Genomic DNA, 12020 nt, shown 5'->3' on the forward strand with positions numbered 1-12020 from the left:
AGTTCCATATTTTATATGTCTAGATCTTTCAAATTATTTTAATGATTATCTCTTATAAGCCAAAAAAAAAAAAAAAACCACTTAGAAACACTTTAAGAAATAAGAATGAGGTAAAGGACATAACCAAGTGGTAGTTCAACTCTACTTGAACTATACGCTATATGAGAGAAATTCCAGTTAGATTAGTTTAACTTTCATAAAACAAAGGTAAATTTCTAAAGCTACTATCTGTTTATAAAATACATATTTACAATATACATCTCAAGATTACACAGAAGAAAAAAATTACTCAAACTTACCAATATGGATATAGCCATGCTTGTATAATCTGTTAAGAACCAGTGTTAAAATAAGACCAACATTCCGAGAATTATAATACGTGAGATAAATAATCCATCCACAGGACAAAATGGTAGCTGTTGGGAGAAAAGAATGCAAAAAAAAAGGATCTCACTGTATGTTTCCTTCAATCATCTTAATATCGCAATAAAAATTTGTTAGTGAAAGATCATTTATCATGTTCAGAAACGAGAGGATTTACTTCCATATGGTAAAATGTCCTCTTACAATTTAATACTTGAATTTTCAAAACCAGAAGTTGATTCTTTATCCAACTTTCTTCATTCTCTTTAAGTCATTAGCCAGAAAAACACAGATTTCAATCCGATGAAGTAAAGCAATGTTTCAAGTAAAACTGCTTTCCTTTTCTTCCTGTTTCCTTTTTCACTCCTTTGTACTGTTTTAGTTATTAAACATACACAAAGATGTTCTGAGACGAAAAAGCCCATATTTCTGATTATTACGAAAAAAAAAAACTACCTTTATTAGGCTAAAAGCTCACTCCTAATACAGTCCACTTAAAAATAAAGAAAACTGATGTTTTTTTTACATCATAGAAAAGTCACTTTTTAAAAAAAATAAATTTATTTATTTTATTTTTGGCTGTGTTGGATCTTTGTTGCTGCACACGGGCTTTCTCTAGTTGTGGCGAGCGGGGGCTACTCTTCGTTGCAGGGTGCGGGCTTCTCATTGTGGTGGCTTCTCTTGTTGTGGAGCACGGGCTCCAGGCGCGCGGGCTTCAGTAGTTGTGGCACATGGGCTCAGTAGTTGTGGCTCACGGGATCTAGAGTGCAGGCTCAGTAGTTGTGGCACACGGGCTTAGCTGCTCCACGGCATGCGGGATCTTCCTGGACCAGGGCTCGAACCCGTGTCCCCTGCACTGGCAGGTGGATTCTTAACCACTGTGCCACCAGGGAAGCCCGAAAAGTCACTTTTTAAAAAAATCAACAGTCTCCGCTTTTAAAGTACTATTGGAAAGAAGTGACAATTTTAACCTACTTCAAGATATATCTATATTAAATAGGCCACCAAATACTATTTTGCTGCAATTGATAAGACAATAACTTACTTTTAAAGAACACCAGTAAATATTACTACAGTAAATGATATTCTAAATTTGATCATGAATTTTTCATGAAAAGTTTATGGTCACTTATAAAATTTATAATATTCCCAAAAAACCTAGTTCGTAAACATACAAAACACAAGAAAGTATTTTTCGATAAATTTTCTTTTACTTATCCGTTTAAATAGTATAACTATTTTCTAGATTAAGACAGTAACATAAAGCAATTTAATATGTATAACCTTTCAGCAACATCATATTAAGTTCGTAAAATTTTTTAAAAATTATTTAACATAGATAAAACAAAGCAGTCACTGAGAGTCAAAATACAACATTCCTCAAGGTAGCTTAGATTGATGGTAATAGCTTTGAGGTAGCAAGTACTATGATTTGACCATAAAAATTATTTCTAGAACAATTCTTTTGAACATTTATTTTGATGGTACAACATTGTTTTAAGCTTAAAGTCATTTTGCATTAATTTTTACTGTACATCACTGTGTGAAGAGCAGGTAGTTACGGGCCCTTCACAAAGGCAAAAGGCATTTGCTGAGAAAGTACGCTTCTTTCCCAGAGAGTAACCACCTGAGGATTATGGCCTTTTCATTGTATCATGTCCCCCCATCCCCTTCAATAGCGTAAGGCCATTAGTAAAACAGAGGGATTAAACAATCCCTCAAGGTTTTTCTGGTCGTTGCTATTATTTTCACCTTAAAGAAAGGAGCTGTATACAATGTGAAAATGAGAAATTCAAGGTGACAGGAGAAGGGGTACATAGGAAATAAGAAAGAATTCTGCCGGAACTTCCCTGGTGGTCCAGTGGGTAAGACTCCACGCTCCCAACGCAGTGGGCCCAGGTTTGATCCCTGGTCGGGAACTAGATCCCGCATGCACGCTGCAACTAAGAGTCCGCATGCTGCAACTAAAGATCCCGTATGCCGCAATGAAGATCCCGATTGCTGCAACTAAGACCCAGCACAGCCAAAATAAATAAATAAATGTTAAAAAGAAAAAAAGAAAGAATTCTGCCTTTAATTAAACTAAAGGTAATTTTCAATGCTGCTTTTATGAAGTTATATTTCATAGTACTGTTTTGCATTTCATTTTACTTTTAATTTTTCATTAATGATAATTTACAGTAGTTCATGTTTGTCAATTAGGAAAAAAAAAACTTGAAGTTGAAATGGTAATCCAATCTTACCTACAAATCGTGAATTATTATAATTCCCTTTATATACACTTCACCTCTACCGTAACCTTAACATGCATCCTGCAGTGTCATGAAAGAAGCATAAGCCTGCACTCAGAAAAAAAGAGCTGTGTAACCTGTGTAAGTTAATTAATCCTTACGGGCCTCAATTCCCCAACATGTTAATAGGAAAATAACACCTACCCTCATAAGTCTGCTGTGAGCATTAAGTGAGACAACATATGCAAAATGCCTGTGGCATGTGGCACACAAAGGATGCTCAATAAATATTACCTCAATAAATATTTCCATTATCCCCCCTTTCCTCTCTCACCCCATCTTACCCTTCCTATTTTCCTCTCTGTATCTTTCTAATTCCCATGCTAAAATTCAAATCAAACACCATTCTTCCACAAAACATCCTGGGCAGTAACAGCCTACAGTAATCTCTCCCTTCCTTGGTATTTTATTTGTATTTCTCCTTCTTATTTGTTCATACTCATTCATTCACTCGTATTTCTTCCCTCTCTCTGCAATTTAAGTATACACTGTCTTGTATTATTTGTGTACACCTAGAAAAGTTCGGCAATATAAGACAAAAAAACTTATTACTGGAAAAGCCCACTGTCAAGTGCATAAAGAGTGAGGAAAGAGATAAGAAGATTAATTAGGCAAAAACATATTTACCACGAGGATTTATCACTTTTATAATAAAACAAAAGTGTTTGCTTATATGTTGGGATGGGGAATGGAAGAGCTGATCTGAAACAGGAAAGATAAGCTATGTCTTTCTTCTCATCCCACTTCTCCTAAGTCAGACAAGGAGGCAGTCTAAGGAAAACAGCCTTCCAGAGCAGTTTCCAGAGCAAATATTCATAGAAGCATAGATTAAAATCTTCTCCCCAAAAAATAAACAAATGGTATTGTAAGCATTCTAACTTCAGTCAACCACTGCTTAAAATCTGGCAGTTGTTAATCCATACACAAAAAACAATAAAGTACAAGAAAATATATTCTACTTACCAACAAGAAGCCAAACAACATTGGAATTGTGTTCTGTAAGAAAATCTTCCAATTGAGTGATACTAGGAACAATACTCTCATTCTTCCTTTGATCCATTACTTAAGTTTTTCCAGAATAGCATCTAAAGGCCTAAAAGAGTTCAAAGGTTAAATTCAGAACTTAACCTATGTAAGGGGAAAATAAGGTGAATTTAATAAATGTGAAAGTTTATTAAATCATATTCTGCTTTCTTCAATAAGAATGCAAAAATATAACAAACAAACAACTCCACATTTCTACATAAAATATAAAACAATGTATCATATTTTTAATGTCCTGATTTCACCATTCTAAGTATGAATAGAGACTCAGGTTCATTTACTATACTCTGGCTCAAAATAAGAGGGACATAATTATTCTCAAATCTAATCTAAGATATTTATCTCAACAATAAAGAAGTAAGTATTAACCATCTACATTAGACAAATTCACCTAGACTTGTCCTAAAAACTGCTACTTAATAATAATATATTTATATATTAAGTTGTATTAATCCTTCTTAACCTCTATCAGCTGTGTATTCCCATTATTCCATGGAGAAACAATCTTCCTAGTTTAGATTCACTCTGGATAGTTTGGACAGTAAGCAGATCTCCTGCTACCGGATGCTCAGGATAAATTACAACATATGTCAAATTGTGATCAGACATGAAAAATGTATGTATGTGTGTGTGTGTGTATGTAAGAGAGTGAGTGTGTGTGTGTGTGTGTGTGTGTGTGTGTGTGTGTGTGTGTACGTACTGAGAATGAGCAAAAAGTGAGGAATGAAAGTTCTGATTTTATGATCTAAGAAACAAGAAAATTATCCCTCTGATAATACAGTATTAGCATGACTAACCCAACCCACCTATAACAAAATTATCTTGTGATAAATCAGAAAAAGGGGGAACAGAAGCTAGACAAAGAAAGCTATGCAGTTAATAATCCCTTAAGACCAAACAGTATACGTGACTTTTATGAACAACTAGAAAAACAGATTTTAAAACAGGAAGAATATGTGAGGACAACTTTCTAGATGAAATTCAGTACAGTTAGCTTGTCAACTTAAAAGTGTTTTCTGTTTACTCGCCAAAAATCTATCTTCATAGATCACAAAACAAGTTTAAAAACTGGGTGAGACAACATTGCAAGATACTATCTACAAGATATTACAATATTTCATATTTCTACATTGTTGAAATCAGTATAATTTAGAGGCAAATTAAACATGCATTTTTTAAAAATGAAGAGCTCAGTAATAAAAGGTTTATTATTAAAAGTGATATGCAAACCTAAGGGCAAGATGGCTAGAGAAATTTTTTTAATGTTTTCATTTTTCAGTAAACCTTTTTTCCTATGGCTTAGAGAGTAAAAAATGTTCACATATTGAAAATACTGGTGGTGGCCAAAGGCGTGGGGTGGCGGAAATGATTGAAGATGTTCAAAGGGCACAAACTTCCAGTTATAAGACAAATAAGTTCTGGGAGTGTAATGAACAGCATGGTGACTATAGTTAACAACACTGTATTGCATATTTGAAAGTTGCTAAGAGATCTTAAAAGTTCACATCACAAAAACGAACAATGTGTAACTATGCGAGGTGATGGATGTTATCTAAAATTACTGTGGTGATCATTTTGCAATATACACATATATCAAATCATTATGTTGTATACATTAAACTAATACAATGTTATATGTCAATTATGTTTCAATAAAACTGGGAAAAATGTTGTATTTTTCAAGGCTTTGAAAAATCTGTCAACTAGCAACTTAAAATTTGGAGGCTAACTTTTACAACATGAGCTTTCTTTCTTCCCTTTTCAGTTTTGTAGACTAGAAGAAGTAAAAATTTTAAAAGAGAGAAAACACTTTGAAAAGACCTATAATCTAAAACCAAATATTTACATACTATATAATGGTTTACATATTATAAAATAACATCTATACCTATTTCATACTTATTTTTACCATTTTACAGATGTATCACCAACACACCACTGAGGATGAAAAGAGCACCTGGTGACTCCTAGGGGATGCTCCATGAGGGATGCACCCTGACATTCAGATCTCCACATAAAAGGGAAAGTGATCTATCCACCAAAAGGATCTACAGTCCTCATGCAAAATCACCTGGCCCACCCACCACTGTAACAACCCACAGCCAAAGAGAATGTAATTAGAAAGAGGGTATTCAAGTTACCAAGAGAGAAAAGTGCAATATCACACAGTTTTAACCAACATTTGTCCAATTACTAGTTAATGCAAAACCTTTAAGAGAAATCAACAGATAAAGGCTTAATAGTTAAAAGAACATTATTTTGAGCAAATACAGAAGTAAAGGCTAAGACCTACCAAGGGCCCTAAAGTAAAAAGTAGACATTTTGGCATAAAGTAAGTGAGTAAAAACAACACTGGACACAGAAAATCCAGACTGAAACGGGTCTCTATGTTTGCCACACTGTTTAAGTGGCACACCACCAATCCCTTAAGGAAGAGGAAGTGGAGACATATAAGAACCTACTGCAAAACCTTTTCATGGAGCAAATGATGGAATAAAAAACAAATTGGTTGTTTCCTCTTCCTCTTCCCTTCCTGAACAGTTCAGTCTAAAAGCCATAACGTGGGACTTCCCTGGTGGCACAGTGGTTAAGAATCTGCCTGCCAATGCAGGGGGCACGGGTTCAAGCCCTGGTCCGGGAAGATCTCACATGCCACAGAGCAACTAGGCCCATGTGCCACAACTAGAGCCCCCGAGCCACAACTGCTGAAGCCCGTGCGCCTAGAGCCCGTGCTCCGCAGCAAGAGAAGCCACCGCAATGAGAAGCCCACGCACCGCAACAAAGAGCAGCCCCCGTTCGCCGCAACTAGAGAAAGCCCGCGCGCAGCAACAAAGACGGAATGCAGCCAAAAATAAATAAATAAACCAATTAATTTTTTTTTTAATGTCTGAAACATTTATATTAACATATTTCCATACAAATAACCCAATGAAAGTTTAGTATTAGTTGTTTTGTTTGTATGTTTATACTGCAGGTTCTTATTAGTCATCAATTTTATACACATCAGTGTATACATGTCAATCTCAATCGCCCAATTCAGCACACCACTATCCCCACCCCACCGCAGTTTTCCCCCCTTGGTGTCCATATGTCTGTTCTCTACATCTGTGTCTCAACTTCTGCCCTGCAAACCGGCTCATCTGTACCATTTTTCTAGGTTCAACATACATGCGTTAATATACAATATTTGTTTTTCTCTTTCTGACTTACTTCACTCTGTATGACAGTCTCTAGATCCATCCACGTCTCAACAAATGACTCAATTTCGTTCCTTTTTATGGCTGAGTAATATTCCATTGTATATATGTACCACAACTTCTTTATCCATTCGTCTGTTGATGGGCATTTAGGTTGCTTCCATGACCTGGCTATTGTAAATAGTGCTGCAATGAACATTCGGGTGCATGTGTCTTTTTGAATTACGGTTTTCTCTGGGTATATGCCCAGTAGTGGGATTGCTGGGTCATATGGTAATTCTATTTTTAGTTTTTTAAGGAACCTCCATATTGTTCTCCATAGTGGCTGTATCAATTTACATTCCCACCAACAGTGCAAGAGGGTTCCCTTTTCTCCACACCCTCTCCAGCATTTGTTGTTTGTAGATTTTCTGATGATGCCCATTCTAATTGGTGTGAGGTGATACCTCATTGTAGTTTTGATTTGCATTTCTCTAATAATTAGTGATGTTGAGCATCTTTTCATGTGCTTCTTGGCCGTCTGTATGTCTTCTTTGGAGAAATGTCTATTTAGGTCTTCTGCCCATTTTTGGATTGGGGTGTTTGTTTCTTTAATATTGAGCTGCATGAGCTGTTTATATATTTTGGAGATTAATCCTTTGTCCGTTGATTCGTTTGCAAATATTTTCTCCCATTCTGAGGGTTGTCTTTTCGTCTTGTTTATGGTTTCCTTTGCTGTGCAAAAGCTTTGAAGTTTCATTAGGTCCCATTTGCTTATTTTTGTTTTTATTTCCATTACTCTAGGAGGTGGATCAAAAAAGGTCTTGCTGTGATTTATGTCAAAGAGTGTTCTTCCTATGTTTTCCTCTAAGAGTTTTATAGTGTCCGGTCTTACATTTAGGTCTGTAATCCATTTTGAGTTTATTTTTGTGTATGGTGTTAGGAAGTATTCTAATTTCATTCTTTTACATGTAGCTGTCCAGTTTTCCCAGCACCACTTATTGAAGAGACTGTCTTTTCTCCATCGTATATCTTTGCCTCCTTTGTCATAGATTAGTTGACCATAGGTGCGTGGGTTTATCTCTGGGCTTTCTATCTTGTTCCATTGATCTATGTTTCTGTTTTTGTGCCAGTACCATATTGTCTTGATTACTGTAGCTTTGTAGTATAGTCTGAAGTCAGGGAGTCTGATTCCTCCAGCTCCGTTTTTTTCCCTCAAGACTGCTTTGGCTATTCGGGGTCTTTTGTGTCTCCATACAAATTTTAAGATGATTTTTTCTAGCTCCGTAAAAAATGCCATTGGTAATTTGATAGGGATTGCATTGAATCTGTAGATTGCTTTGGGTAGTATAGTCATTTTCACAATGTTGATTCTTCCAATCCAAGAACATGGTATATCTCTCCCTCTGTTGGTATCATCTTTAATTTCTTTCATCAGTGTCTTATAGTTTTCTGCATACAGGTCTTTTGTCTCCCTAGGTAGGTTTATTCCTAGGTATTTTATTCTTTTTGTTGCAATGGTAAATGGGAGTGTTTCCATAATTTCTCTTTCAGATTTTTCATCATTAGTGTATAGGAATGCAAGAGATTTCTGTGCATTAATTTTGTATCCTGCAACTTTACCATATTCATTAATTAGCTCTAGCAGTTTTCTGGTGGCAGTTTTAGGATTCTCTATGTATAGTATCATGTCATCTGCGAACAGTGACAGTTTTACTTCTTCTTTTCCAATTTGTATTCCTTTTATTTCTTTTTCTTCTCTGATTGCCGTGGCTAGGACTTCCAGAACTATGTTGAATAACAGTGGTGAGAGTGGACATCCTTGTCTCGTTCCTGATCTTAGAGGAAATGCTTTCAGTTTTTCACCGTTGAGAATGATGTTTGCTGTGGGTTTGTCATATATGGCCTTTATTATGTTGAGGTAGGTTCCCTCTATGCCTACTTTCTGGAGAGTTTTTATCATAAATGAGTGTTGAATTTTGTCAAAAGCTTTTTCTGCATCTATTGAGATGATCATATGGTTTTTATTCTTCTATTTGTTAATATGGTGTATCACATTGATTGATTTGCGTATATTGAAGAATCCTTGCATCCCTGGGATAAATCCCACTTGATCGTGGTGTATGATCCTTTTAATGTGTTGTTGGATTCTGTTTGCTAGTATTTTGTTGAGGATTTTTGCATCTATATTCATCAGTGATATTGGTCTGTAATTTTCTTTTTTTGTAGTGTCCTTGTCTGGTTTTGATATCAGGGTGATGGTGGCCTCATAGAATGAGTTTGGGAGTGTTCCTTCCTCTGCAATTTTTTGGAAGAGTTTGAGAAGGATAGGTGTTAGCTCTTCTCTAAATGTTTGATAGAATTCACCTGTGAAGCCATCTGGACCTGGACTTTTGTTTGTTGGAAGATTTTTAATCACAGTTTCAATTTCATTACTTGTGATTGGTCTGTTCATATTTTCTGCTTCTTCCTGGTTCAGTCTTGGAAGGTTATACCTTTCTAAGAATTTGTCCATTTCTTCCAGGTTGTCCATTTTATTGGCATAAAGTTGCTTGTAGTAGTCTCTTAGGATGCTTTGTATTTCTGCGGTGTCTGTTGTAACTTCTCCTTTTTCATTTCTGATTTTATTGATTTGAGTCCTCTCCCTCTTTTTCTTGATGAGTCTGGCTAATGGCTTATCAATTTTGTTTATCTTCTCAAAGAACCAGCTTTTAGTTTTATTGATCTTTGCTATTGTTTTCTTTGTTTCTATTTCATTTATTTCTGCTCTGATCTTTATGATTTCTTTCCTTCTGCTAACTTTGGGTTTTGTTTGTTCTTCTTTCTCTAGTTTCTTTAGGTGTAAGGTTAGATTGTTTACTTGAGATTTTTCTTGTTTCTTTAGGTAGGCTTGTATAGCTATAAACTTCCCTCTTAGAACTGCTTTTGCAGCATCCCATAGGTTTTGGGTTGTCGTGTTTTCATTGTCATTTGTCTCTAGGTATTTTTTTATTTCCTCTTTGATTTCTTCAGTAATCTCTTGGTTATTTAGTAACGTATTGTTTAACCTCCATGTGTTTGTGTTTTTTATGCTTTTTCCCCTGTAATTCATTTCTAATCTCATAGCGTTGTGGTCAGAAAAGATGCTTGATATGATTTCAATTTTCTTAAATTTACTGAGGCTTGATTTGTGACCCAAGATATGATCTATCCTGGAGAATGTTCCGTGCGCACTTGAGAAGAACGTGTGATCTGCTGTTTTGGGATGGAATGTCCTATAAATATCAATTAAATCTATCTGGTGTATTGTGTCATTTAAAGCTTCTGTTTCCTTATTTATTTTCATTTTGGATGATCTGTCCATTGGTGTAAGTGAGGTGTTAAAGTCCCCCACTATTATTGTGTTACTATCAATTTCCTCTTTTATAGCTGTTAGCAATTGCCTTATGTAATGAGGTGCTCCTATGTTGGGTGCATATATATTTATAATTGTTATATCTTCTTCTTGGATTGATCCCTTGATCATTATGTAGTGTCCTTCCTTGTCTCTTATAACATTCTTTATTTTAAAGTCTATTTTATCTGATATAAGTATAGCTACTCCAGCTTTCTTTTGATTTCCATTTGCATGGAATATCTTTTTCCATCCCCTCACTTTCAGTCTGTATGTGTCCCTAGGTCTAAAGTGGGTCTCTTGTAGACAGCATATATATGGGTCTTGTTTTTGTATCCATTCAGCAAGCCTGTGTCTTTTGGCTGGAGCATTTAATCCATTCACGTTTAAGGTAATTATCGATATGTATGTTCCTATGACCATTTTCTTAATTGTTTTGGGTTTGTTTTTGTAGGTCCTTTTCTTCTCTTGTGTTTCCCACTTAGAGAAGTTCCTTTAACATTTGTTGTAGAGCTGGTTTGGTGGTGCTGAATTCTCTTAGCTTTTGCTTGTCTGTAAAGCTTTTGATTTCTACATCAAATCTAAATGAGATCCTTTCCGGGTAGAGTAATCTTGGTTGTAGGTTCTTCCCTTTCATCACTTGAAGTATATCATGCCACTCCCTTCTGGCTTGTAGAGTTTCTGCTGACAAATCAGCTGTTAACCTTATGGGAGTTCCCTTGTATGTTATTTGTCGTTTTTCCCTTGCTGCTTTCAATAATTTTTCTTTGTCTTTAATTTTTGGCACTTTGATTACTATGTGTCTCGGCGTGCTTCTCCTTGGGTTTATCCTGTATGGGACTCTCTGCGCTTCCTGGACTTGGGTGGCTATTTCCTTTCCCATGTTAGGGAAGTTTTCGACTATAATCTCTTCAAATATTTTCTCTGGTCCTTTCTCTCTCTCTTCTCCTTCTGGGACCCCTATAATGCGAATGTTGTTGCGTTTAATGTTGTCCCAGAGGTCTCTTAGGCTGTCTTCATTTCTTTTCATTCTTTTTTCTTTAGTCTGTTCCGCAGCAGTGAATTCCACCATTCTGTCTTCCAGGTCACTTATCCGTTCTTCTGCCTCAGTTATTCTACTATTGATTCCTTCTAGTGTAGTTTTCATTTCAGTTATTGTATTGGTCATCTCTGTTTGTTTGTTCTTTAATTCTTCTAGGTCTTTGTTAATCATTTCTTGCATCTTCTCAATCTTTGCCTCCATTCTTATTCCAAGGTCCTGGATCATCTTCACTATCATTATTCTGAATTCTTTTTCTGGAAGGTTGCCTATCTCCACTTCATTTAGTTGTTTTTCTGGGGTTTTTTCTTGTTCCTTCATCTGGTATATAGCCCTCTGCCTTTTCATCTTGTCTATCTTTCTGTAAATGTGGTTTCTGTTCCACAGGCTGCAGGACTGTAGTTTTTCTTGCTTCTGCTGTCTGCCCTCTGGTGGTTGAGGCTATCTAAGAGGCTTGATGGGAGGCTCTGGAGGTGGGTAGAGCTGACTGTTGCTGTGGCGGTCAGAGCTGTGTAAAACTTTAATCCACTTGACTGTTGCTGGGTGGGGCTGGGTTCCCTCCCTGTTGGTTGTTTTGCCTGAGGCAACCCAACACTGGAGCCTACCCGGGCTCTTTGGTGGGGCTAATGGCAGACTCTGGGAGGGCTCACGCCAAGGAGTACTTCCCAGAACCTCCGCTGCCAGTGTCCTTGTCCCCACGGTGAAACAGAGCCAGCCCCCGCCTCTGCAGGAGA

The 12020-nt window shown here is 36.4% G+C and overlaps 1 protein-coding gene across 1 annotated transcript in view; it reads right to left on the minus strand.

Moving 5' to 3' along the window:
- The window catches only part of BLTP1 (bridge-like lipid transfer protein family member 1), a 192758-nt gene extending 189044 nt beyond the window's left edge, over nt 1-3714 (minus strand). The window contains exons 1-2 of the mRNA XM_061192014.1: nt 3618-3714; nt 300-416 (exon numbers count right to left, since the gene is read on the minus strand). Of these exons, the coding sequence (XP_061047997.1) occupies nt 300-416; nt 3618-3714 (214 nt within the window). The remainder of the gene's footprint in view (nt 1-299; nt 417-3617) is intronic.
- Nucleotides 3715-12020: the final 8306 nt, after the last annotated feature.

This window comes from Eubalaena glacialis, chromosome 5 (genome assembly GCF_028564815.1).
Source record: "Eubalaena glacialis isolate mEubGla1 chromosome 5, mEubGla1.1.hap2.+ XY, whole genome shotgun sequence".
NCBI lineage: Eukaryota > Metazoa > Chordata > Mammalia > Artiodactyla > Balaenidae > Eubalaena > Eubalaena glacialis.